Source organism: Naegleria gruberi, assembly GCF_000004985.1.
Source record: "Naegleria gruberi genomic scaffold NAEGRscaffold_72, whole genome shotgun sequence".
Classification (NCBI taxonomy): domain Eukaryota; phylum Heterolobosea; class Eutetramitea; order Acrasida; family Naegleriidae; genus Naegleria; species Naegleria gruberi.
Window position 1 is genome coordinate 80139 of NW_003163255.1, and position 27817 is coordinate 107955.

Here is a 27817-nt window from a genome sequence, read left to right on the forward strand (position 1 = left end):
GGTGGATTGAACTTTGGAGAAAGAGGGAATGATTTTCACATCGAGTGTGAAATTTGATTTTGTTTGAATGAGGATTTAAGGATTTGCAAAATATTTATTGATTTTGACAAGTGGATTCTGGAACTGGGAATGAAAAATCAGAGGCACTTGATTGTCCCATAATATTAAAAGTAGTAATTAAAGTTGGTTGACCATCTCCAATAATCTTGTACATTTGGAGTGGAAGTTGGAAAGCTCCAGTATGATTAGTATTGATATAATAATCGATCACCATATTGGTAACAACTTTGTTATCATATCTATCACAAGTTCCAATTTTTTGAGTCATGATATTCAAGCAATTATTAACAATTCCAGTATATTGCATTCCAGAAATAATGGCAGATCTCAATGGATCCATAGCCAAATTATGCATTCCAGCATTTTTACGTCTAGTACAAGTCCACTTTCCATTTGAATATTCAGTAAAGGCATAGAAAGTATCAACAGATTGAACATAGAAATAGGATTCATGGAAACCTTGTGGAGTAACAACTTTATGAGAGAAGAGACCCTTGTTATGATTGGCAGCAACTTGAGTTTGGAAAATCTTGTTCTTTACATAATCATTTTGGATCATGGTGTAATCGTCAGGTAAATACAAAGATGGATCGGAGGAAACTACTCCGATGATGATCATCAGTGTGATGAAGAGAATGATGGAAGCTTTGCTTGTTTGCATTTTTTTTTAATTTCGTTTTTTATTAAAATTGTGAAATGTTTGCGGAGTTACTTCTCCGAAATAGTAATCCATTACAGTTTTCCATAAAGCAAACAAATAATTGATATATAATTGTTCAATATTCAATATACAATATATCTTTGAAATTCAAAATATTTTACAAAAATTGAAAGATAAGGAACTTGTGAACTTGCTTCCCTTTCTCTTTTCCTTATTTAAATGGAGAGGACAAAGCAAAACTTGATAAATTTAATAAAAAACAAAGATAAAAGAAAGAATGGGCAACGTACAAGAGCCAGCTAAACCAGCAACCAAATTTGATAATCTTTTGGAAGATTGTCCACATCCAAAAGGATGTTTGGCTTCATTTATGAAAACTGTTCCTGTAGAGGTGAAATTACACACCTTTTCATACGTTCCAATGAAGGATTTACCTAATTTATTGTTAATTTCTAAACGATTGAAAAATTCCATTCTTGGATTTGATAATTTATTTGAAATTTATTATTCTGAATTTAGAAAGACGGCATTCGATGAAAGAAAACAACTTTCAAGAGGAAGGTGGAATTATGACCTAGATGAAAGTTATTATCCACAGATTATTCCAGAAAATATGAAAGAAATTCAAACAAAATAGAACAGCAAGAAAATTTCACAAAATTACAAAAGATTGAAAAAGGTAGCTCTGGATCATATTAGAGAAAAAGCTAGTCGTCAACAATCTGCCATGCAAAGATGCGCTGAATGAAACTCATTTGTTTTGAAGAAATTGTTTAAAACAATTCCAATTTCACAATTGATATACCTAGTGAAGTATTGTAGTTCTAATTCTGATTTTCTCTCAAGAATCTTGAAATATCCGAATTGGCTTGAGTCAAACGATGCATTACATCAGATAAATCCTGAATACAATGCAATTCCAATCCATCAAATAGAGTGGAGGGTAAATTCTCATCTCCACACTTTTCAATTTCAATCATTAGGTCAGAACGTGCTTTCTCAATGGATGCCATATTCAATTCAAGAGGAGAATTCAAAGAAATATAATTATCAATAATAAATTTGGCAATTTCCTTTCGATTTTTGACTTGTTGTGGAGATTTGTATCTTTGAATATCTTGCCAACAAAGTACAGGTTCAGGACAATAGGATCTTCTCGCAAAATCCAATAAAATATTGAATGTCTTTCTGTTTTTCAGAACTAGCTCTGCACCACTTATCACTTCCTTTTTTGATTCCTCTACTGAAACTGATTTCAAATTATTCCAAGCAATTTTCAATTCCTGATTGAGTTCATAACAAACAGGCAATAGTACACACACAACAGTCTCCAAAGAAAGTGCTGTGCACATAAAGAGCAAATAGGGCACATAATAATCGATCAATGATCCAACAATTGGTATAAAACCAGCTACAATAAAAGCTCCCATTCCAATCGATTGAATCACCACATAAATCAATGATTCCTTCTTAATATTCCATGTATCTCTATCTGATCTGATACATAAAATCAATGTAAATACCTCCATGGCAATATAAATAATTGCCTCTGTCAAGATTATTCCAAGAATACTACTAGTCATGATACATCCATAACCAGACTCAAAGAAACCAGCTGGAATGAGAGCTCTTTTTGCTGAAGGATCTGTTTTCTTATTGATTGTGTAGACAATTTCATCAATTCCACCAACAATGGCCCATAAAATAGTTTGAAATACGAAAACTCCCAAATAAACCAAAATGACGAAAGAGTGACTGCCCATAAATTGGAAGAATTTCATTTTCCTCAGTTCTTTCATTGGAATTTCAATCTCACGATTGGAAATGGATTCTTTTGCATCTATGAAAACAACTTCATTAGTACTGGTTGAGGATTGTAAACTTGTTGGTGTGTCCAGTGGTGTATCCACAGGTGTGGCTGATTTTGGAGATGAAGAAGTGGTTGAAATTGAAGAATGAAACAATTCTTGATGTGGCATTCTAATAGTTGATGGTAATTCCTTTTCGTCTACATTACTCTGCTCATCCAAATGTCCATAAAGTTTCGTCTTTTGTAAATTAAACTTGTACATGAAATACAACTTTAAACATCGACAAATTGTCGGCAAACAAATCACAGGTCCAGTTACAAAGAAACACCAAGAATAAAGCGAACAAGGAAATTGCTTTCGTCCAATAATTATTCGAAGGCAAAATATTGCCACAAAGAATAAACCTGAAAACATGGTCAAGAAGAGATGTGATAAATTTCTCGCAACAACATGTCCTGAATTTCTCTTCCACAAAATCAATATCGAAGTGACAACCAATAAGCTTACATATAATATTAGAAAGGTCAACACGACACCAAACGAAACTGTTGTATCAGGACAAATATCGTAATCTTGATTGGGATTGGCTTCTCGGCTGTATGGTGTTGTGAAGAGTGTTGGATCGCAAAAAGTTGAATTATTGCTGCTCGACGAGTTATTCGATTGTGATTCGTATAGAATGTGAAGAATCGAATAAAAGAGTTGATCTGTCATGTTGTGAGTAAAGAGACAATTTTTTGTATACAGCTTGTTAAGAAACTTTTCTGCAATTGATGTGCCTTTTCACATTTTGATGTTTCTAAATCATTCAATGATGTCTGACTTGATGTCCGTAAACAGAATTTTTGTAATGATTCACATGCATTATTTAGACCAACTCGTTCTTTTAGCTTTTTTAGGATTCTCACCATACTAACCTGTAAAAAATTATTTTCACAACCTTTCTTTGTAAACTCTATTGTAAAATGGCTCAATAATTATGGAGGAGAAATAAACTGGATCAATTTCGCCGCATTCTCAAATCCTTAATAAGCTTCCCGCCAAACTAGGATATACAAAAAAACAATTAAAAAAAAATGTTCAAACAAAAAACTGCCGTCGCTGAAAAGCCGACTGTTGTGATTGAGTTCGGAGTAAGTTATTTGATGAGAATCATCAATTTTTTATATTAAGGAACAAATAATCATCATCTTCTCGCGATGTAAAATTGATAATGATGCGTTCGTATTTAATATAGTTAACAGCTTGCTGAGGTTCGCCACCTATGCACAAAACTTCCAAATTAACTGGATTTGTGGATAGGTTAAAGGAACTTGGATTGGCTGTTGTATTGAAACCTGTTGATGATTTTGGAACTGTTGAAGTTTATTTTGTTGTGGAGGGAGAATTGATTTTGCCATCCTCTGAGAATAAGGTATTCGAAGGAAGATTGTATCAGTTCTATGCCTCTGGAGAGAGTGATTCTGAGAAGAGAGCTAGAATGGCAATTCAGAAAAAGATGGCTCAATTGAAAGAACCAACTCTTTTGAAATGAGCTGTTAATGGTTATTGAGAGAGAAGTTTGTTGGTGGATTGAGTGACGAATTGATTGGTGTAAACTTTACTCCATATCCATCCTTTAGATGATTGGAGTTATCACTGCAAATCTGAGAGAATTCATCAATAAAGTACTCGAACAAGACCCTAATTATTCCTTTATATTTTCATCATTATAATACATTATCCTATTATCCAAAGAGCATATTCTAGATGCAACACAAGAAGGGGAAGTTTTATTATTTACAGAGAGGCATATTGTCTTGTGACTTGATAATAATAACTACATTATTTAGAATATATAGAGTGAATTGAAGTGAGATGTAAAGTTGAAAACAACCAATAATAATAATCATTTAAAATGGCCAGCCAGTCAAATAAAACTTGACACCAGCAACAGCACCTGCAACAGTAACACCAACAGCAACACCAACTGGTCCACCAATGGCACCAGTGGCAGCTGCAGCTTGCATTGTAGAAACGGCACTTCCTGCAGCTACACCACCACCTGAAGCAATTGCAGTTGAGCTCATCCAAGCTGCTGCACAAGAACCAGCAGCAATGCCAGCTTTAGTAAATCCAAACCAAGAAACGGCTTGAGTAAATCCTAGGTATGTTAATGTTCCTGCAACAATGGAGGTCATTCTTTTTTTTTTATTTGAAAATTGATGGTTATTTGAGAATATGTGTGGGAATTTAAAGGATTTTCAATGCTAAGATATTTTTGGAAAGAGTTGGGAATTCCCAACCTTTAGTTGGGTTTAAAGTGTAATATTGATTGGCACTATGCAGAATCAACGATACTACAGTAATGACCAATCAGTTTACAAGAGAGTACTGTATCATTTTCAGTCTAATTTGCTTGTTCGGAGCAGTAAAAAAGCCATTCAATCTACTACTAACATCTACTATTGAAAAATATAGAGGGTTACTGTTTAAGTCTCAAGCCAACAACAAACACCCTACCTAAACTTTATAACCAAGTAACAACCATATAAAAACTCCGTTGCTACTTTTTAACATGTTGACAATCAAAAAAAACAAGAGAAAACATGCAAACTGTATTCAAAACTGTGGCATTTGCTGTCATCCTTCTTACATTTCTCATCACCTCTTGTGCTGCCTCTGTAAAGATTTTAACATCAACAACAAGAATCAAGCCAGATCAAATCATGGAGATTGATATTAATCGTTCTGGCTATGTTGATCAAGTCATTCCATTCAGTATGAAACAACAGGAAGGTTACTTTATTGTTGCAAGTGGTCCGAATCAAATTCACAGTGTAGATTCGTCCAATCATGTGGATTCCTTCATGTTGAATATTGCAATGAGCTCTAAATGGATGACAATGGGAGTTGTTGAGACATGTGTTGGTGGTTTATTCACACCACAATACAATTTGTTGAATCTTGTTTATTCTGGTGAGGAATTGGGCAAATCATATATTGTTCAAGTCAACTTGAAGAATTTAACACAAATTGTTGAGGTGATTTCACTTGGAGCTAACAGTCAAGTAATTGATGTTCACGAAAATCGTGAATTAAGTGTTTTGCACATTCTTGTAAAGAAGGCTCAATCTCTTTCACTTTTCACATTCGATCCAAAGAATAATTTACTGAGAGAGCAAGGTTATCCATTGATGACCACTGGAAAAGTAGCATTCATGAAAGATACAGGTATTTTTGTTGGTATTGGAAACTCAACCTATTCACATTTGTTGTTGGTTGACCCGTATTCATTGAAAATCATTGATGGACAAGATTTGGATTCTTTTGGAATTTTCAATATCCAATCATTGAGCTGCTTCAATTCAATGATTAGTATTGTCTACTCCAAGTTTGCAACTCGTAATATCGTTTATCGTTATGAAGCTGCCTCAAAAGCTCTCTACTCCATGGGTGGATTATTCTATGCAACAATTAAGAGATTTTCCAATTGTGAAATGTTCAGCGATCAAGCAAAGGTTGTTTGTGTGAATAATAATAGAGAAATTGTGAAAGTTCCAATATCGTCGAATGAGGAAACAAATTATTATCCAATAGAATCTGCTGAGAATGATTTGTCTAAGGCTTTTACTCAGATGGATGATGAAGGTCAATTGTTGCTCTATATTCCACAAAATTATGCAACTGATGATGGCTCATTTAGAATTGCTGTTTATAATTATGCTAAATTTGAATAAACTTATTTTCCCCAAGCAATTTAAATAAATAATTTAATCAAAATTCCTTTAAAAGAGAGGATAATTTAGAAGGTTCGATCTCTCGCAAACAATCTCGGGAGGTGTCTTATTCATTCTAGATCTGTAGACCTCCCTTAGATCGTCAATACTTGAAACACCTGTAAAAGTTGTTGTAACTCTAGGTACAAAATACAATCTCAATCGTTTTAGTTTTTGAAGTTGAATGACAAAATTGAGTAGACTTTGATAGGACAAGTCTTTTGTTCCTCTTCCAAAAATTTCAACATCTCTCAATTCTGTACATTTTTCTTCCAATCTTTCGAAAAAGTCTCTGGTTGGATTGTTACCATCCAATTCAATGTAGAGTGAATTCAATTTGTGATAACATCGCAAGGTATCCAATAATTCTGGAATTTCTTCATTGGAAAATTTGTAGTTGTGAATGTGGAAAGATTTGAGGTTGTGACATAACCTCTCGCTTGCGGTAAATTCATTCTTCCAATCCAAAGCTTTGATATTTACAGGTTTGTCAATTATTAAACATGTTAAACTGTGGGAATGATACTCGTAAATGGTCTTTAAAATAGAAAGACTGAAGAATTGAGAATTGTTCTTCAGAATAATATGGGAAAGTGAGGGAGGGAAAAATAGGGTAGTTCTAGGTTTTCTGGAGGATAGAGAAGTGTCGGAACGAGATTTTGGTATGATATTAATTTCACTCGTGCTAATGCTGGAATCGGATGATTTCTTGGAAAGTGTTGGGTTGTTAAATTTTCCACTGGCTGCTTTAAATAATTTGATAAAACTTGCCTCGATTTCATCTATTGGAACAGCATCATTCTTTTGGTTGGAAACAGTAATGGATCTCAAACTAGGGAAGGAAAAGAGTGTAAACAGGATATTGAATATAGTGGCCGAAGTTTTGTTAAATGTCAAACTCTGAACTTTGAAACATCTCAAAAGCTTTTCATTATTAATTAATGTAAAGTCATTAGATTGAACTTGATTAATTTCGGAAGACTCGACAAGTGTCATGAAGGTATGTACTGATGGAGTTCCACTGGAAATGTGATCAGACAATGAAAAACTCTTCAACGATTTCCTAAATAAATATAAAATTTGTGCAATTAAAGTATCAGATATGGAGCAGTTAGAAATCTCCAAATATTCCAAAATATGGGAACTGGTGAGTAAGTTGAAACATTTTGGATTGAGAGTGTTATCTATTTTTTTGGTTGTAATATTTGTCATTTTCAGATTTCTTAGAGAAGGACAAATGGCCAATGTTTCAATCAGAGTGGTTTCATCGCTGATCATGTAGTGGTCAATTGTCAATTTGGATAATTTTTCGAATTTTCCTTGAGGGAACCCTAAGAATGCATAGTCTAGTATGGCCTTTTCACAAGTTGACAATAGATAAACCTCTCTCAATGATTTGGTATGATGTCGTAAGATCTTTAGCACACCAGATGTGACATCAACTGAGCCGTTCTGAGTGTGACGGAAGTATTGGAGAGTATTTTTACATCCCAGCACGAAAGATTGATCAGCCAATCCTCCAGAAAGTATAAATGACCAATCAGTTGCTGCTCCATGATCTACAGTGGAAAGTCGTGTTAACATTGGAAATAGTACAATAGGATTAGAGCACGTCTGCTTCTTGAGATACTGCAACAATTGTTGGAATAGTGTATCAGATTCAGTACTGGCCTTATGTTGATAAAAATCTATTGATTGAAGATGAGAACTCTTGAGCCTGTTCAAGAATTTTTCAATGACTTGACTTTCGTTGGAGAGGGAGTGAAAAAGCTTGGAAGCAAGTTTGGATGTATTTCCAACCACAACGCCACTACTCAGGTTCATAGGTAGTGTGGATATTGCTCCGTTAAATGAAATTGATTTGAGTTTTGGAAAGTCTTGAATAATATCTACTTGATCCAAAAATCCATGTGGCACCAATCCTCCAATTGTGAGATGAGTCAATCCCTTTTTCAAATGCTCCAAAGGTTGCAGAGAGTCAATTGTATTACTTCCAGTAGTTACTCCATCAAATACTACCTTTAAGGAAACCAGTGAGGTTGTTAATTTCAATAGAGAATTTAGCTCTCCTTTCTTTTTTGGTAAGTAATTGAGAAGATTCAGCTCTCTAATTCTAGGAAGTAAGCTTTCAAAGTTTAAAAGATTCAGATTTTGATCTTCAACATTTGGGCTGGTATTGATGGTTATCTCTGGGTCCTGACCTGTTGCCATTAGTTTGGAAAAAAAGCTACTCGATGCTGTTTTCAAATTTGGGAAAATCGAGTCAAAAGCAAAGGTTTTCGTAAAAGTCAAACTTAAACGAGTAATATTCTTAAAAATTCCAATTTGAATCAAACTCTTTCTAAAGCTACTAATAACACTATCCACTAGAATTTCATCTCCAAAATATCTCAAATCAAAAGTATTAAAATCAATCAAATATTGTTGAATTCCGAGTTCATTAGCCATATCCATATCCAAAGAAATTTTCTTATCCATGAAATCAAACTTTGAAAGGTACTGTGTGAATTCATTGTGTGCAGAGTTTGTTCTGACCATTCTTGGAGTATTCGCTTCTGACCTTGGCGTGGTTACACTAGTTGGAGTATCTCTACCTCTTGGTGTGATGGTTTGAGAACGAGATTGTTTAGTCGGTGTGGAGGGAACTGACTTTTTCTTATCTTCCCCATTCCTAGCCATTTCCACAAGTGTTTGAATCAGGAATTGAAATGTTGATTTTTTCAATCGGTTCTTTAATGATTTTCCATCACTCATACCATTGATTATACTCGTATTGTTACTATTGTGTTGATGATTACTAGGTGTATTGGATGATGATGACAATGACGAAGATGACACATTAATAGAATTATCAATAGCATATTCCAATCCACCTCCCACAATGTACAAAGTTACCAGAACTGATAACCACTTACTCGACAAGATCTCCTTCATCAATGTCTTATCATCCATGAATGACATGATTTGATAGTGAATTTCCAGAGGAAGTTTGGAAAATAAATTTCTAAACCTAACAACGGCCTGGCTCGCATTGATATTAACCAATCCAGGTGTATGTTCTCTACTCGATGGTAGAATCTTCCGAATTGGAGAATCAGCATTAAAATCCCTGAAAAAGTCATCATATAAATTTTGTAGTGAATTGTTGAAAATTATGGTTTTTGATGAGGAGTCATCTTGATGATTCGGATGTTGATGACCATTCTTTTGATCTATTGTAGAAGATAAATCTTTCCTATTATTATTATTATTTTGCATCTGTTTAAAACCAAATTTTGATGATGATGAAAATTATTACAGCAGCATAAGCAGCAGTTAATTGTAATTACTATAATACTATTATTCTTTAGGAGTGTTTATATTAACAAGGCCATCAATAGCGCATAAAGAACACAACTGGTTGCCTATTTCCTTTTTTCGTGAAGTGTTCTTTTATGTTGTCAATGCTGACGATCAATAAATTGCTTTTCCAAATAATCAAATTTTTTTGTCAATTATCGAATATCGTTCTACGTGATGATAACAAGGCTGGTATTATTGTTTTGAAGCTTTCAGTGAAATTGGATAACGATGACGAATTCATAAGGAGTTGGTTGGCTTTTGGGTGGTGTTATAATCGTGTGTTACAACATTGGGAGTTACAACCAATAATTTATTAATAAATCAACCTTGAAATTGAAAGAACTTGTTGCCTCTACTTGAACAAGATCAAAAAAAACAACTCCTGTATCTGTTAGTGTTTGCACAAGAGAGCCAAGTTATTGTTATTCATCATGAGTCAAGTTGAATTTAAAGAAATTAAACCTGGTATTTTCCACTTTAGAAATTTGTTGAGCAAGGAAGAGTGTGAGGAGATTATCCAACACGGAGAGAAGACTTCCTACAAGCAAGTACCTACAACTGGTGGCAGACAATTGGTTTGGTGTGGAGTGGAGGCTTCCGAGGTTAGAAATAATCAGAGAATTATTGAAGAGTGCACTGAATTTACTAGAAGATATAGTGCCACCATCTTTGAAAGAGTGGCCAAGCATCTTCCAAAAGATTTGGAATTTAGATTCAAGAGTTTGCCAACTGAAGTTAATCGTGCTGATGTTTGTCCTACTTTGGAGAAGGCAAAGGAATGGAAATTATTCAGTGTGAGCGATAAGTTTAGAATGTACAAGTATGAGAAGAAGCAACATTTCCTCAAGCATTTTGATGGCACCAATAAGAGAATTCTCTCCTTGACTGAAGGTAAAAAACCTGTCAAGCAATTTACTGAACAAAGCTTTATGACATTCCTTGTCTATTTGAATGATGTTGAAAAGGGAGGTGAAACTCAATTCTTTGATACCTATTCCAAGGAAGAAACCTTTGATATCAAGCCAGAAATGGGTAGTGGTGTTGTTTTCTTGCACGAATTGCTTCATCAAGGTAATGATGTCTTGGGTGGCGTCAAGTACTTGTTGAGAACTGATATTTGCTACATGAAACAAAAGGAAATTGTTGAGGATGGTCAAAAGAATATCAATTATACCATGAAGGTTTCTGCAGATCAAAAGAAGAATAAGAATTCACAAAACAACATCTTGGAGCTTTTACCACAAGGAGACTATGCCATTTCAGAATGGCAAAAGATTTTCCATCCAAGTTGTCAACACTATACTGACTAGATGCATTCACAAGCATTACACACAATGATGACAGAAACTGAGTGTGGACCAATTTTTCAATCCATGATTAATAACGAATCAGTGTTGATTAGTCGAAAGGATTGAATAATTTCATACACTTTGAAAATCTCTTTCACACTCTTGGAAAGAGACCTACTGAGAGCTCTGCACAATTCAAAACAATGTACATTAGGAATAGAGCTTATTCTGCCAATTATTGGTGAAGATACATTTCAAATAAATGAACTGTTTGAAAATCACACAACGCCTAAAATCAGACCATAAAATCAATTTTCAAATTGAACATACACCTATATTTCCACCTTTACAATGAAAATTCCCCTTAATGGCTTTTAAGCCTAAAAACAGGTTCATAAAAGGCGAATTTTAAAAATATCCGTAAAGGTGCCGAGAACCCAAACAAACAAAAAAAAATGTCTTTGAACGTTGATACTAAATCATTCGCTTGTGGTGTTGCTACTGGTATTCTCATCTCTGTCGTCGGTCTCTTGGTCTGCAAGAAGTGTTGTTGCAAGAAGGACGGATGTTGCAAGAAGCAAGAATAAGTCTGTTGTGGTCTACCTTGATATCACTTAATAAAGTTCTTTTTGGATTTCATCTAATATTTATCGTAAGATGACACCCTTTTTGGAGTATTTTGAAGAAGTCTTAGATTAACATTAAAATCTATCATAGCCATCATGAAAGGCAAGCAGGAAGGTTGGTTTCAAAATCAGAAAGGTTGCAATAAGGCATGGTAATTTGAGCAAGAATTATTTAATCATTGGTTGGTGACCGCGATCCCCCTTAGCTCAGTCGGTAGAGCGTCAGACTGTTAATCTGCAGGTCGGTGGTTCGAGCCCACCAGGGGGAGATAATTATTTTGTTGAGTCTGTTCAATTTTTTCTATTTCATGTTGCACAATTTACTTGCACTTATTTTATATGTTAATTGAAATAAATAATAAACAATTGTAATTTCATTTAACAAAGGAATTTCCAATTTTTACTAAGACTCGAACAGGATGCAGAGAATGAATGATGAAGATTTACAAAAAAATGTCAGACTTGTTGATGTTTCACAGCCACGATTTAACTGATCAATTACCAACAGAAATGTTGTTAGAAATATTTTCCTTCCTCCATTCAAAATTCCGCCTCCTAACGCTTTCTCTCGTTTGTAAAAAGTGGAAGTTTCTATCGCTCACCAAAACGAAATTTAATGTTGAATTTAAAGGTGCAAAATCATCAACATTTATTAATAATGCACTATTTGAAATTGATCGGCAGCAGCTACTTGTAGATAAATTGGAATTTGGTGAAAACCCAGTTTCTCAAGCAACATTGGAAATTGTTGAAAATTTAAGAACAAGTTTACAATATTTAAAATGTCTTGTTCCTATTGATGAATTGCGGTTTATTATTAATCAATTTTCAAATTTAAAATCTCTTGATATCAGAAGATCTAAATTATCTGATAATTCAATTTGTCATGAATTAATGAATAGCAAATTGTCATTACCTAATTTAGTAGAATTGAAAATTGAAAATGAATTTAATAATGCAAAAACAGGTGATCATTCAATTAAAGCACAGCTTGTTTCCTTGACGATTGATGGTCCTAAAACGTATGGACGTATGTTCAAAATTAGGAAACCAGTTGTTGCTAATTTAGAATATCCAAATTTGAAAAAATTGGAACTAATTGACGTTGTTATTGAAAGTAGAACCTTGCCAATCGGTTTGAAATCACTTGCATTGATTGGATGCGATGTGAATTTCATAGAATTTGAAAGAGTTTCTGAAAGTTTAGAAAAATTAGAAATTAACCTTGTTACTACTGATGATGTTAATTTTTTACAAAAATCTAATTTAAAGAATTTAAAGAAATTAAAGATTACTAATCAGGATTTAACATTTTGGGAGAAATTAGAGAAGGTTTATCAAGATGAGTGGAAAGCTTTTACTTTAACAAGTTTTACCTTTGATAGAAATTATTCCAAAACGGTAAAAAAATTATGTAACTTGGATCTGTTAACAAGTTTAGACATTAGCAATGGCAAAATTTCATCCAATGATGTTATTGATCTTCTTAATGAATGTGAAATGAAAAATTTAACAAAATTGAAAGCTCAAAATTGTTCACTTTCTCAAGAAGTAATTCCAATTATAGAGAAAATGAAATCATTGAAATATTTGGACTTGAGTTTAAATTCATCAATGAAAGATTCTGAAAGAGAGATTATTTGTGGAATGGAAATTGATTATATTGATTGTGGTGGAAAAAACTTCGATGAAATGAAAGAAACTAATGTTGAATTTTTAGATTCACTTTCGAATATTTCAATTTTTGAACCTAGAAAGAGCATTGAAATTTTGGAAACCAAAAATTAATTTGATATTGATAAGAAATTCAGTTTATTGATTAAGGAAATTCATGGAATTACAAACAGACACAATCAATTCAAATCAAGGAAATATTTTTCCTATTCAGTAGAATGTTCAATAGTTTCCAATAGGAAAAGTTCAGAAATTCACTCGACAAGAATGATTCCATTCACAGAAAACTTACACTGGAACGAAGAAATTACATTTAATTCATTGATTTCTGAAATTTCATGTGACTATTGCATTCAAATTTCACTCATACGTTTCGATTTGGATTCAATGACAGGTACACTTTCCAGAAGGGAATTTCTTAAATGTAAATGTCCAGTATTCGATTCAAGCTTTCAATTATACCAAGGAGATTTAAATTTGCATTTGGACTCGGATATTTACCTAAATGTTGAGTTTCAAAATCATGGTTTTAATATCAAATATGAATTGGACAGGCCTATTGAACGACCATTTTTAGAGACTTTTGATATGGAAACAGGAATTGACTTGAGCGATTCCTCATTACTTGTTCCATTCCTTCGAAGAATTTCGTTTGAAAATCAATGGGTTATTTATGAATCTAGAAAATTAATTTCACAATGGGAAAAACCAGAAATTCATGAAATTGTAATATTACTCAGTGGAAATATTGGATTATTTGTAAAATCATTAATTATTCAATTATTGGAGCAAGTAGATCATGGTTTATTAACAAGTTTGTTACCATTTCTCATTCATTGTGTCAAATTTGATTCAGTGAATGGTGTACTAGTTGAATATTTATTGAAGTTATCGGTGAAATCAAAATCTATTGGAAATCAATTGTTTTGGCTTTTAAAAACAGAATCAATTTATCATCAAGTGTGTAAATTAACGATTTCAAAATATTTGAAAATGATAGATAATGATGATATTGAAATTATTAGAAACCAATGTTTATTTTTCGATTCTATTGAGGAACGTAAAACATTCGAATTGAACTATCAAGTATTAATGCCTTTTACCATGTCCAAAATTAAAACTATTCACAAATTTATCTATCCTGAAACCAAGATTCAAAATCCACAACTTCACTTGGAGCTTGACAATGGAACATTCCTTGAATTGATTTACTATTCAAATTCTCCTGATATTTATTCAACTTTTGCAATCAATAATTTTATAAATATTATTGGAAGAGATGTAAATAACACTACTATTGGACATTTTGTAATTGGATATAGGAGAGGATTTGTGATCATTCCAGATTCATTGAAACTTGTCCAAATTAATGAAACTGGTTTTCAAATATTTAGTGAACTTTGCAAAAACCAAAAAGCTCAAACATTTGCAGAGAATTTCACAACAAGTTTAATATTAGAAATGTTTATAGCAGTATACTTTAATTCCAATTCTATTGATGAATTTTACATTAATGAAGAAGGTGGCATAATGTTGAAACTGTATTCTCTTTCATACACGAAAGAATTCGCATCTAAAAGAAACCAGAATAAGTTTGATGGATGGCTTACAAAATATCATGATGATTTCATTGAAAAGTTAAAGAATTTGATTCAAAAATTGGTGGACTATTTGAAGAAAACTGGATTGGCTTTTGGATTTTTTACTGCATTCACTCTTCCATCTCAATCTTGTGGATTTAGTAATCAGATTCATTTACAATACTTTACAAAATTTTTGAATGAAGATGTGAATATTGTGAGCGAGAAAATTCTACCAACATTTTTCTCCTCAGATCACTATTCTAAAACCAACTAAACCCACGTATTAGTAGTAACACAACAAATGAATATTCTTTACAAAAAGAACTTTGAACATTGGAATCAAAACGTCAAATCACTCATCACAAAACATTTCATGAAATTTGATTTTTCTTCCATTTTGCAATCTGATTTCCTGTATGTAAAAAAATGTTATCTACATCTAGTTCTTCATTGCCCCTCAACCAATTAACCTCTCGTATTGGTCACAGTGGTATCTTTCATAAGGATCAGGTCTACCTTTTCGGAGGCTTTGTCAATTCCAACACTCTAGACAAACCTCTTGTTTATGTAAATGATCTGATTCAGGTGGATGTTTCTACTAGAAAGTGGGTAAACAAGACAACACACAATATCGGACCAAGTGCTCGTAACTTCCACTCATCATGTCTTTTGAAAGGAAAAGAAAATGATGATCGTAGTGGTGATGGTGCTGAGAGATGATTATTTTTGGCGGGAAATCAAATGGTTTTCATAATGACGTTTGGTCGTATCGATTTGATACTTCTGAGTGGAGATTATTGGAACCTAGTAGTGGTGTTAGTGGTGTTAGTGGTGGTAATCAGATGATTAGTCCACGTTATGGTCAATCGGCAACTATTTATGGTGATTATTTGGTTGTGTTTGGTGGTTATGATAACAATAGTTTCACATCGAATGAATTGTTTATTTTCAATTTGGAGAGTAGAGAATGGAAATTGATAGAATTGAGTGTTGAAATTAAGGGAAGATATTATCATGCTAGTGTTTTGGATGAAGAAACTGGTGATTGGTATATTTTGGGTGGTAAATCAGCTACTAATCTTGTTAAGGATTTTGTAAAGATTAAATTGTCTACTCTGGATGTGGATAAGGCTACTTGCCAATCGGAGGTATTAATTTCTGAACTTGATGGCTTTGCTCCAAGATTTGGTCATTCATTGGTGTTGGAAAAATCAGAAAATGGTAAAAGACTTTACTCCATTGGTGGTTGTAATAATAAGGTTGACCATTTGGATTGTATCTATATTGATTTAAATAACATCAAGAATGGTTGGGATGTAACTTATACTCATTCTCTTTCCCACACTTTCAAAAGCAAAGATGTTGGACCCGTATTTCATGCAAATGTTCCATTCCAAGTGATCAATGAAGATGATAGTATTGCTATGAATTACTTTGTATTTGGTGGTACTTATCAAAAGACTGAGGATTCTAAAATTCAAGAGACCAGCCAACAAACAGATAAGATTGAAAAGAAGCAGAAAAAGAAACAAGCTGGTGAGCCATCATTTAATATTGAAGTATTTGATAATGTGATGAATGATGACATTTTCAGATTGGTTCTCTCATTCATGACAATTTCAGATTTGTGTAAATTAGAGTTGGTCTCTAAGAAATTGAGAATTTGCAAGCTCACCTCAGAGGATCAATACTGGAAGGATTATTACTATCAAAGGATTAATTTATATTTGGAAGCAAGCAAAACTTATAACTATAATTACAACAAGATAACTAGAGCTTATGAAACTAATTATCAATATTCTGAGATCTATACTTCATACCTCAAATTTACTAGCAACTATAAGAGACGTTTGATTGAAGTTATTGGAGAATGCATGTCAAAAGCTGACAGAGATCACCACAAGAGAACCAGTTATATTGAAGGTTTGTCACAATGTGGAAGTGACATCTACGTTCCTAAAGAAGAAATTCTCAAGTACAAGTTGAAAAATGCTTCAACAAGTGCTTTTAAAATTGTTCAAGTTGGTGAGTTGTCATTTATTTGAGAAAATACTTGAATACTAATTAATCAATTGAAATTTCAAATAATAAGGTGATGGAGCTGTGGGTAAAACATGTCTTTGGATATCTCTAACCACCAACGCCTTTCCACATGAATATGTGCCAACCGTTTTTGATAATTACAGTCAAAATTATGTCTGTGATGGAACAACTTTCAGTCTTGGATTGTGGGATACTGCAGGACCAGAAGGTAAGTAATTTTAAAATTGTATTTTGGATTGACCATTCAAAAGATTATGATAGGTAAGTTTAAGAAGAGTTATTAATTTTATAAATTATGCAACTAATGAAATATTAACGGATTTAAACATATACAGATTACGTCCACTTTCCTATCCCCAAACTGATTTATTCTTTTTGAGTTTCAGTTGTAGTTCAGAATCATCTATGGATAATGTCGTTTCAAAATGGATTCCTGAAATAAGACATCATTGCCCAACTACTGCAGTTGCACTTGTTTGTACCAAGATTGATTTTAGAGATGATCCAGTCCTTAGTAGAGAATTACTTGTCAAAAAACATAAGAAGATTCATAGTTTTGAACAGGGAGAATTACTTGCCAAAAAGATGGGATGTCTCACTTACTTGGAAACAAGTGCTCTTACAGGTGCTGGAATTAAGGATCTGAACGAAGTGATGGTCAGATCCATCTCTATGTGGAATGATCCTTCATTCAAGCAAATTGTGAAAAAGAATCGTGAAAAGAAGAATTGTAACATGCAATAAATACATGATTTCTATTAGGATGTGACCACTTGGATTGGAATAAATCCATGACGATTGTCACAAACGAGCATAGATATCTAAACAAGTTTAAAAGTCTTTTCTAACAGCAACAACTCTCTGGTTCTTGATTTTGAATAGTCCTCTTGATTGACAGCTTAATTACAATATTGGATGAATCAATGAATTCAACTTTAATTCCTTTTAGAACCATACTCTTGATCATCATATATTTAAATTGTCCTTGCTGATGAATCAATTTCTGGTTCTTCCGAAAACAAAATCTTCTAACCAACAACCTCGTTTATTCCTTACTCAATTTCCTCATTTTTTATTCAATAAAAAAGCAATTAGAAAGGGCGCGGAATCTTTCCATCCGTTAAGAAATTCCAAAGAAAATGTGAATACCAACGACCATTCTTTCTTCTTGCCTCGCAATGTACCATTTGGATACCATTAACTGGCCACTTATTATTACAAATGTACAATTGCCTTCTCCGAATAATCAACAAGTAGATAGCAAACATTCAGGTGTGCTCTTCAATTATGACCATCTAAATTTACATCTTAATTGAAAAAAAACAGAACAACAAATTCTCCATCATTTTGAAGAAGAACAGATTATTGATTGTATGGCAAATAGTAATAACGATAGTGATAAAAACAAGACGACAACTAAAACAACAGAAAGTCCGAATGGTAATGCTACAAGTCCAAGGATAAAGCAATCTTCTTTGAGTAACATCAATTCGGATGCTACTGGAAAGGAAGAACTTCATGTAAGCTTTAACTTGAGTAATATTTCGAGTACGAGTACGAATGGTTTTGGTAATGGTAGTAGGGAGAATTCATTTAGAATTGTTAAACCAAATCAAAGACTAGGTGATGGCAATGAGGAAATCATTGAATTGGCAGATGCAGTAATATTGCAAAATGATGAGGAAGAATTAATGATTGACGAATCGAGTCCTGAGAATAGAAATTCAATGGAATGGTCTGGTAGTTTGGCAGAAGATGGCGAACAAGCAGAATTGTTTCGAGAATTGAAACAAGACAGAAAAGAAAGAAAGAATCAAGAACAGTGGAAATGGTTGTGGAACATGATTAAGGAAACTGTCACTGTATTTCTTCCTTTGGGATTGACAACTTTTGTTGGTGGTATTCAAATAGTATGTAGTAGAAAGAAAACAATTCATTGTAACAAGTTAAAATAGGTTCAAAAGAAATTTGTAGATAAGAAGAAATGGTTGACTGAGGCAGAATTTATGGAGATTTATGCTCTTTCTCAAAGCTTACCTGGTGCCATTATTAGTCAAGTAGTATTTTCGATAGCCATGTTAAGACATGGTTTTTGGTCTGGCTTTTTAGCCAATCTACTCTTTTGTGGACCTGGTTTTATTGCCAATTTGCTTTTTGGTTGGCTGATGGCTGACATTAGTATTGATGATAACTCGCCGAGATGGGTTCTCAACTTGCAAAACGGTTTGGCTTGTTCAGGTATTGCATTTGCTGTGAGCTCAGCGTTCAGAATGGCCTCAATGTTAAATAAGAGCAAAAGTAGAGCATTTTCATTTATATTGGCAGGATTTGTTGCCATGTTGACAATGGTTGCCAAACCAATGTGGATCTTACCAATTCTCATATTTGGAGGTGCTTTTGTTAGTTACTTCTTCTCCCTCATTTATGATCGTATTATGAGCAGAATAGACAAGTATGAAATTAGAAAGCAAGCTGCTCAAAAGAAGGATAACGAAGAAGACGAGGAAGAAACCTCGCTGACCATCAAACAAAAGATTATCTTTGTTTACTTATTCTTCAAGAGCTTTTTCAAAAAGCTTCCTGTTGAACCAGCTCAACAAGATAACCAAGAACCTCAAGCAGAAACCCAAACAGTAGTGGAAGAAACTCAAGAGAAACGAAAACCAAAGGACAAGTTTTCTAAAAATGTTAGAACTCACTCACCTCTTTGGTTGGGCATTTCCATGCTTTTGATTTTTGCTCTATTATTTGTTGTTTTGATTGTTACCTCAGTAATTTTCGAAACTTACAAAAAGCCAACCATAACAAATGGAGTAGATGTGTTTAAGGAGACTATAATTATGTCTAATTTTTTCTACAAGTACGGAACATTGATTTTTGGAGGTGGAGTTGGAGGTATTCCTCTTTTGAGAAATGAAATGGTTGAACGAAAGTGGGTAACCGAGCAACAGTTCATGAATGGCTTTTCAATTTCTAATGCCCTCGTTGGTCCAAAGCATAGTGTTGCAGCATTCTATGGTGCCTGTATTGGTGCCAAGTTTGCTGAAGCATTAGTAAATAGTGGCTCCAATAGAACTATCAATGGAACATATCTGAATGAAACTCTCATTTTTGGAAATGAAACAAACTCAAACAACTTTACTAATCCGAATCAAATACGTGTGAAACAACGTTCCAGTGCTCTCTATTACATTTTACCGCCACTGTTAGGAGTAATTGCAGGTTTACTTTTCCATTTACCTGGATATCTGACAATGGCAGGTTGCCTTCCATTGTGGAGAAAGATTAGAGAAAATAATGTAATCAAATTATCATTAATAGGTGTTAATGCAGTTTGTGTAGGATTTGTAGTTTCCAATTCAATCTCTATGTGGATAGACAATGTTGGAACCAGTTCATATCTGGCTGCTGCCACAATATTTTGCTTCTTAATGAACTTTTTTGATTTTTCTCCTCCAATAATTGTGATAGCTGGTGCTATTTTATCCATTGTAGCAGGTGAAATTGGCTTTGCAGTAGGTTGGTAAAATTAAGAAAAAGCTCTGAAAACTGTTACCAACTATTTTCTCAAACTCGCATTAAAAAGATTCAATTTACAAAAAGAAAACAATTATTGGTAAATCCGAGAATTGTAACCCAAGCTTATTTTGTTCTATTAATACATTCATCTTTGGATTTGAAAGTCTTGGCAGCAAACTTTTAATTCAAATTCGAAAATGTTCATCAAATTTAAAAATTAAATTATTGAAAAAAATCACAACAACAAATCACTTCTTGTAGGAATCACCATGTTCTCTAACAAAGATAATGATCCCTTGGCTGTGATCGATAGACTTTTACCTCGTTCATCAGGTTCTAGAAGTTTGTCCTATCTAAATAGTCAAGAGGAATTTAATTCTAATTTTGATGTTTTAATTTCACCACCTCGTTTATCCAACACTATTCGTGAGAAAACCATCGGAAGCAATACTCTCCAATTATTTGATGAGACTACCTCGTATTATGAACTCTTCCCAATTATTGAAAATAAGAGAAAGAAGAATACATCTGATGATTTATTAAAATTTGGTATTACTTGGGAAAGTTTTGTTAAACCAAAGATTAGCTTTAAGAATGCTAATCAACACAACAAGGATTTTGATCGTAGAATTGAAGAACAAAACGGAAAGAATTTGTTAGAAAAGTTTTTAACCATGTTGCAAGAACAATTGAGATTGGATCAAATTTCATCCAACAAGTATGGTGTTGCTAGTGGACTTTCTAAACAACAAGTTGCTTGTTTGATTGCTAAACAACTTTATATTGCTAAGAGAAAGTTTAAAAACACTTTATCTGTTAAGAGTGTTTTCAAAGATTTACAAAATATGGGTATTGGCTTGTCACTTGATCCAAAGACACAAAAGTTGGAACAAATTGTCAAGGAAGTTCACATTTTGAAAGTTTTGGAACATTTGGAAAAGTTAATGGATTGGATTGACAGATATGCCAAACCAAACTTGGCAGAAGAAGAAGCCAAAAGATATGGTAAAGTTGAAAGACTTATTATCGGAACTGGTGAATCAAAGAATACTAATACATACTTTTCCACTGGTACAGAAAAAGATAATGATGAATATGATGATGAAGCTCTAGTAATTGATGAAAATATTGAATTTGGTTCTGCTGATGATATTACTAATGCAGACCATTTGCATAATCAATTTAGAAATATTAGTATCTTCTCTAGATCCCAATTGGAAAATGTTTTAGACCAAACTAATCTATTCTCCTTCACTGCACCAACAGAAAATGTTGAAGAAGAGGAGGAAGAAGAAGAAGAATCTGTTCTTTCTTCCATGTATACTGTTGATTGGTTGGAAAAGGAAGCCAGAAAGATTTGCAAGACACCAGGTATTGAAAATATTGTTTTGGATATTTTACAAAAGAAGGGACAAGATGCTGTTCAATTACAATCTCGCTTATTCGATGCTCTTGGAGAAAATGCTTTCGAATTAATGTCAATTATCATGGAACATAAGTCAGAAATTTTGGCTGATTTGTATAGAATGCAAATGGCAGATAATGCTGTTGAAGGTATTAACTCATTCTCTCATGTAAAGATGACAACATCCAAGTTCAAGGATGCTCAAAAGAAGCTCAAGAAGGAAGGTAGAAAAATTGGTAGAAAGAATCAAACCAAGTTTAACCTTTCAGGAGGAAACTCTGAAAATGAGTTGAATGAACTCAAATCACTCTATCAAACCTTCAAGAAGGAAAAGGATAGAAATGTTCTCAAGGCTGGTGAAGGAGAATCTAGAGTACTTGTTCTCGGAAGAGATGTTATTCCAGAGTCCAATAATGAGGCTGATAAAGAAACTCAAGAAAGAGTTATCAGACAACCAACTTATGAAGAACACGTCTTCCCTGCTCCAAAGAAACGTGAAGATAACACACCACTTGTTCCAATTTCTATATTTGAAGATTGGGCTCAACTTGCATTCAAAGGTTATACTCACCTCAATCGTGTACAATCTGATGTTTTCTATTCTGCTTATAAAACTAGTGAAAACATGTTGGTTTGTGCTCCAACAGGTTGCGGTAAGACAAATATTGCAATGATGACAGTTTTGAGAGAAATTGGCCAACACTTTAAGGGAGGAAAGATTAGACGTGAAGAATTCAAGATTATCTATATTGCTCCAATGAAAGCTTTGGCAGCTGAAATGGTTGAAAACTTCTCCAAGAGACTTGCACCACTTGGCATTACAGTAAAAGAAATGACTGGTGATATGCAATTGACAAAGAGAGAAGTACAACAAACTCAAATGATTGTTACTACTCCTGAAAAGTGGGACGTAACAACCAGAAAAGCCTCTGATCAAGCTTTAATTCAATTGACTAGATTGATCATTATTGACGAAGTTCACTTGTTGAATGAAGACAGAGGTCCAGTTATTGAATCTATTGTTGCTAGAACTTTAAGACAAGTTGAAACAACACAAAGTATGATTCGTTTGGTTGGTTTATCTGCTACTTTACCAAATTATATGGATGTTGCTAACTTCCTCAGAGTTGATCCTCATTCCGGATTGCACTTCTTTGATGGATCCTATAGACCTGTTCCACTTGAACAAAGTTTTATTGGTGTCAGTATTAGAAATCCAATTGCTAGAAATAAGGAATACAATCAAATTGCCTTCAATAGAACCTTGAAGAATTTGAAGAGAGAAAAACAAGTCATGGTTTTCGTTCACTCCAGAAAGGAAACTTCCACTACTGCCAAAGCTTTAATTGATTTGGCAGTTGAAGAAAATGCTCTTGATATGCTCACTGCTGGAGTTAAAATGAGTGAACATACCAGAAAGTGGGTAACTAAATCATTAGAAAAGTGTCACAATAGAGAATTGAAAGAATTGGTACCAAAAGGTCTCGGTATTCACCATGCTGGTTTAGTTAGATCAGACAGAAATCTTGTTGAAAAGCTCTTTTCTGAAGGTATTATTAGAGTTTTATGTTGTACCTCTACACTCGCTTGGGGTGTCAACTTGCCATCATATTGTTGTATTATTAAGGGTACCGAAGTTTATAATGCTGAAAAGAGTACCATGACTGAACTTGGAATGTTGGATATTATGCAAATTTTCGGTCGTGCTGGTAGACCTCAATTTGACGTTGAAGGTGAAGGTGTTATTATTACTAGTTATGAAGTTTTACCTCGTTACCTCAACTTGTTAAAGAGAAATTTACCAATCGAATCACAAATGACACAAGATTTGGCTAACCACTTGTGTGCTGAAATTGTTTTGGGTACAGTGTCCAATGTCAGAGAAGGTTGTTTATGGTTGAATTATACTTACCTCTTCTTGAGAATGAGACAAAACCCAATGAATTATGGTATTTTACCTGAGGAAGTCAAGCTCGATCCTTCATTGATTGGTATGAGAAAGAGTCTTATTGAAAAGGCCTGTAAGATGTTACAAGAAAGCAAGATGATTATCTACGACGAAAGAACTGGTGTTGTTTCTGCAACTGATTTGGGTCGTATCGCCTCTCACTTCTATATTCACTACGAAACAATTCAATTGTACAATGAAAAGCTCCATCCAAAGATGTCCGAATCTGATGTTCTCCACATAGTTGCTAGTGCCAGAGAGTTCAAGAATATCAAGGTTAGAGAAGATGAATCTGAAGAACTTGCTGAATTATCAGCCAATGCACCAGTTAAAGTTACAAAGGGACAAGATGAATTCACTGGAAAGGTAAATTTGTTGATTCAAAGTTACATTTCCCATGTTAAGATTAAGAATTCATCTCTCATTTCCGATTGTGCCTTTATTATTCAGAGTGTTGGTAGAATTATTAGAGCAATCTTTGAAATTGCTATCAAGGAACGTTGGTCATCTTTAGTTGACAAACTTTTAACCTTGACAAAATGTATGGAAAGAAGACAATGGGTATTTGAACATCCACTCAGACAAATGTCAAAGATTCCAACCTTTGCCTTGCAAAAACTTGAAAACAAGAATTTGACCCTCTCCAAATTAGTTGAATATGAAGAATCCGAGTTGGATCAAGTATTGAATGTTAGAGGAATGGGTAGAATTATTATGGAACATATTGATAGATTCCCTCACTTGGATTTGGAAGCTAACGTTCAACCAATTACAAGAAATGTTCTTCGTTTCCAAGTTAAAATCAGACCAAACTTTACTTGGGACAAGAAATTGCACGGAGAAACAGAGCCTTGGTGGATTTGGGTTGAAGATGAAAACTCTGAATTCATCTATCACTCTGAGTACTTCTTGTTAAAGCATGATGAATATGAAAAGATGATGAAAGAATCAAGAGATGACGAAGAAGGACCATGCTATTCTCTCAACTTTGTTGTTCCTTTCAGAGAAGATCCAAGACCTCTCTATTTTATTATTAGAGCAGTTTCTGACAAGTGGATTAGTGCAGAAGCACAAATTACCGTCAATATTAAGGATATTATTTTACCAGAAGGTTTTGCTCCAAGCACTCCAATTCTCCCATTGGATCCTCTTCCAATCACCTGCTTGAACAATCCTGAATATGAAAAGTTATATGCTGATAAGGGTATCAAATATTTCAACCCTGTACAAACACAAATTTTCCACATGACATACCATACTGATGAAAATATTCTTATTGGTGCACCAACAGGTTCTGGTAAGACACTTGCTGCTGAATTGTGTATCTTTAGATTGTTCAATACTAAACCAAATCAAAAGGTTATTTATATTGCTCCTCTTAAGGCCCTTGTTAGAGAAAGACTTGTTGAATGGGAAAAGAAGTTTGTTCAAAAGTTAGGCAAGAAAATGGTCGAATTAACTGGTGATTTCACTCCTGATGTTAAATTATTGAAGGAAGCTGATATTGTTATTACAACTCCTGAAAAGTGGGACGGTATTTCTCGTAACTGGCAAAATCGTTCCTATGTCAGAGATGTTGGTTTGATTGTCATGGACGAAATTCACTTGCTTGGCAGTGGAAGAGGTGCTATTTTAGAAGTCATTACATCTCGTATGAGATATATTTCTTGGAACACTCAAACTCACATTCGTTTGATGGGTCTCAGTACGAACATGGCTAATGCTACTGACTTGGCCGATTGGTTGGGTGTTGGACAAAGAGGTTTGTTCAACTTTAAGAGTTCTGTAAGACCTGTTCCTTTACAAATTAGTATTTCTGGATTCAGTGGTAAGAACTATTGTCCAAGAATGAATTCTATGAATAAGCCAGCTTATCAAGCAATTTTGAGACACTCCAACAACAAACCTTGTTTGATTTTCGTTTCTTCCAGAAGACAAACCAGATTGACAGCAATGGATTTGATTGGTTATTGTTCTGCTGATGAAAATCCTCACAGATTCTTGAGAATGGACCAAAATGAAGTTATTAGTGCTTTGGAACTTGCTCGTGACACTCACCTCAAACAATTCTTACAATATGGTATTGGTATTCACCATGCTGGTCTTACTCCATCAGACAAAAAACTCGTTGAAGAACTTTTCCACTCTGGTAAGATTCAAGTCCTTGTTGCTACTAGTACTTTGGCTTGGGGTGTCAACTTGCCAGCATACTTTGTCATTATCAAAGGTACTGAATTTTTTGAACCATCCACAAAGAGATATGAAGATTATCCACTTGTTGATGTATTACAGATGGCTGGTCGTTCTGGTCGTCCAGGTTTCGATACTGAAGGTAGAGTTTTCATCATGGTTCACGATATTAAGAAGAATTTCTACAAGAGATTCCTCTATGAACCATTCCCAATTGAATCAAGTTTGCATACTCAATTGCATGACCACATCAATGCGGAAATTGTTTCAGGAACTATCAAGACCAAACAAGATTGTTTGGACTATTTAACTTGGACTTTCATGTTCCGTCGTCTTGTCCAAAATCCATGCTATTATGGTATTGAAGATTTGTCCTATGAAGGATTGAACAAGTGGTTATCTACTAAGATTACCAGTATTATTGATGACTTGGAATATGCTGGACTTGTTAAAGCTATTGATTTGAATCTTGATAAGAAGAAACGTTGGGAAGTTATGGCTTCTCAAACACAATCATCAACCTTTGGTACTATGACAGCTGAGAAGGAAAAGGCTGAAAAGGAAATCCAAAAGGCCAAGGGAATTTATTTGGAACCAACAGCAACTGGTATTATTGCCAGTTTCTATTATTTGTCATATAGAACTGCTTCTCATTTCAACAGACTCATCAAGGCTGATTCTAACGTTAACTACTTGTTAGAACTTCTCTGTGAAGCTAAGGAATTTGCTGAAATCCCTGTCAGACATAATGAAGACAAGTTGAATAAGGAATTGAGTGAAGTTGTTCCTCTTGGAGTTTACATGCACGACTATGAATCTCCACACATTAAGTGTTATTTACTTTTACAAGCTCACTTTGAAAGAGTCAAGCTTCCAATTGTCGACTACATTACTGATACTAGAACAATTTTAGATTCTACCATCCGTATTTCTCAATCCTATATTGATATCTGTGCCGAAAAGGGATACTTGCAACCAACAATTAACATGATGCACATTTTGCAAATGATCATGCAAGCCAGATGGGCAACAGATTCAACCCTCTATCAATTGTTCAGTAATTTGCAATGTCCACGTGAAAATACTGAAAGTTCTTCAGAAGATATTCACAACTTTATTCAAAACTTAGCTCAAAAGGAAAATGTCACTGGTCTCAAGCAATTGTTGGATGTTAAATATCAACAAGGCGAGTCTGCTTTGCAAAAATTGATTTCCAAATATTTGAGAAAGAACAACTTAGTATCCAATCTCATGAAGATTGTTGAAGAATTCCCATATTTAACTGTAAAGATTGACAAGGTTACTCACGATGAAGAAGATCACCAACTTGAAGTTTCTGTCAACATTGAAAGATTAAGCAAACCAAAAGAACAAGCTTACACACCAATGTATACCAAACAAAAGGATGAAGGATTCTGGTTGATTGTTTCTAACCCTCAAAACAATGAATTATTAGCTCTCAAGAGAGTAAGAGCAAACAGAAAATTCAATCGTACTGAAGTTTATCTTCCAGTCTCTGAAAATGATAAGGAATTGGAAGCTATTGTTGTTCCTGATTGCTATCTTGGTTTAGATGTTTCTTCTAAATTCTTGTGTAAGATTCAAACTAAATAAACAAAGTTCCGATTCTTGGCTGCGAATTGAATGTTGTAGTATTTCATTCCATTTTAACTATAAATCTTTCTCTTCTACTTGCATGCATTGTTTCAGTCACCTCTCTGAAATTCCAGAATATTGTGATCTTTCTCGAAATATGTGTTGAATTTGTAATAACATCATTGCTCTATGAGAGGAGCAGTGAAAGTTACAGAGCAGAGATGAGCACCAACTATGATTGAATAATCACGAAGGAATGCAAAAAGAGGATGTGTAGAAGTTTTTGATTGAAGGTTTGGTTGTTTATCGATT

At 33.9% G+C, this 27817-nt stretch overlaps 10 protein-coding genes and 1 non-coding gene across 11 annotated transcripts; 9 read left to right on the forward strand and 2 right to left on the reverse strand.

Moving 5' to 3' along the window:
* Positions 1–998: 998 nt before the first annotated feature.
* NAEGRDRAFT_74638 (uncharacterized protein) lies at positions 999–1358 on the forward strand (the record flags this gene model as incomplete). The annotated part of the gene is made up of 1 exon (XM_002670296.1): positions 999–1358. One exon carries the CDS (start codon positions 999–1001, stop codon positions 1356–1358), a length of 360 nt encoding a protein of 119 aa, XP_002670342.1.
* Positions 1359–1545: 187 nt separating this feature from the next.
* NAEGRDRAFT_59721 (regulator of G protein signaling domain) lies at positions 1546–4712 on the reverse strand (the record flags this gene model as incomplete). Its single annotated transcript, XM_002670338.1, has 2 exons — positions 1546–2936; positions 4472–4712. 2 exons carry the CDS (start codon positions 4710–4712, stop codon positions 1546–1548), a joined length of 1632 nt encoding a protein of 543 aa, XP_002670384.1.
* A 408-nt stretch (positions 4713–5120) lies between these two features.
* Positions 5121–6251, forward strand: NAEGRDRAFT_53602 (uncharacterized protein; the record flags this gene model as incomplete). The annotated part of the gene is made up of 1 exon (XM_002670297.1): positions 5121–6251. One exon carries the CDS (start codon positions 5121–5123, stop codon positions 6249–6251), a length of 1131 nt encoding a protein of 376 aa, XP_002670343.1.
* A 48-nt stretch (positions 6252–6299) lies between these two features.
* On the reverse strand, positions 6300–9548 carry NAEGRDRAFT_53603 (uncharacterized protein; the record flags this gene model as incomplete). The annotated part of the gene is made up of 1 exon (XM_002670339.1): positions 6300–9548. One exon carries the CDS (start codon positions 9546–9548, stop codon positions 6300–6302), a length of 3249 nt encoding a protein of 1082 aa, XP_002670385.1.
* A 515-nt stretch (positions 9549–10063) lies between these two features.
* On the forward strand, positions 10064–10942 carry NAEGRDRAFT_74642 (uncharacterized protein; the record flags this gene model as incomplete). The annotated part of the gene is made up of 1 exon (XM_002670298.1): positions 10064–10942. One exon carries the CDS (start codon positions 10064–10066, stop codon positions 10940–10942), a length of 879 nt encoding a protein of 292 aa, XP_002670344.1.
* Positions 10943–11743: 801 nt separating this feature from the next.
* Positions 11744–11816, forward strand: NAEGRDRAFT_t719. Its single transcript has one exon. It is a non-coding gene; the product is annotated as a tRNA-Asn (tRNA).
* A 166-nt stretch (positions 11817–11982) lies between these two features.
* NAEGRDRAFT_53605 (uncharacterized protein) lies at positions 11983–13335 on the forward strand (the record flags this gene model as incomplete). Its single annotated transcript, XM_002670299.1, has 1 exon — positions 11983–13335. The coding sequence occupies one exon, from the start codon at positions 11983–11985 to the stop codon at positions 13333–13335; it is 1353 nt and encodes a 450-aa protein (XP_002670345.1).
* Positions 13336–13488: 153 nt separating this feature from the next.
* Positions 13489–15078, forward strand: NAEGRDRAFT_74644 (uncharacterized protein; the record flags this gene model as incomplete). Its single annotated transcript, XM_002670300.1, has 1 exon — positions 13489–15078. One exon carries the CDS (start codon positions 13489–13491, stop codon positions 15076–15078), a length of 1590 nt encoding a protein of 529 aa, XP_002670346.1.
* Positions 15079–15646: 568 nt separating this feature from the next.
* On the forward strand, positions 15647–17607 carry NAEGRDRAFT_81876 (rho family small GTPase; the record flags this gene model as incomplete). Its single annotated transcript, XM_002670301.1, has 4 exons — positions 15647–16829; positions 16897–17055; positions 17099–17108; positions 17183–17607. The coding sequence occupies 4 exons, from the start codon at positions 15647–15649 to the stop codon at positions 17589–17591; spliced, it is 1761 nt and encodes a 586-aa protein (XP_002670347.1). The 3' UTR covers positions 17592–17607.
* A 565-nt stretch (positions 17608–18172) lies between these two features.
* Positions 18173–20485, forward strand: NAEGRDRAFT_81877 (chromate ion transporter). The gene is made up of 2 exons (XM_002670302.1): positions 18173–18757; positions 18803–20485. Exons 1-2 carry the CDS (start codon positions 18221–18223, stop codon positions 20372–20374), a joined length of 2109 nt encoding a protein of 702 aa, XP_002670348.1. The 5' UTR covers positions 18173–18220; the 3' UTR covers positions 20375–20485.
* Positions 20486–20635: 150 nt separating this feature from the next.
* On the forward strand, positions 20636–27523 carry NAEGRDRAFT_74647 (dead box RNA helicase; the record flags this gene model as incomplete). Its single annotated transcript, XM_002670303.1, has 1 exon — positions 20636–27523. The coding sequence occupies one exon, from the start codon at positions 20636–20638 to the stop codon at positions 27521–27523; it is 6888 nt and encodes a 2295-aa protein (XP_002670349.1).
* Between the last annotated feature and the right edge of the window lie 294 nt (positions 27524–27817).

Coding starts and splice junctions, on each gene's coding strand:
- NAEGRDRAFT_81877 (XM_002670302.1), top strand. CDS start 18,221: ATGGCAAATAGTAATAACGATAGTGATAAAAACAAGACGACAACTAAA. Junction 18,758..18,802: donor TTGTTGGTGGTATTCAAATA/GTATGTAGTAGA, acceptor AAGTTAAAATAG/GTTCAAAAGAAATTTGTAGA.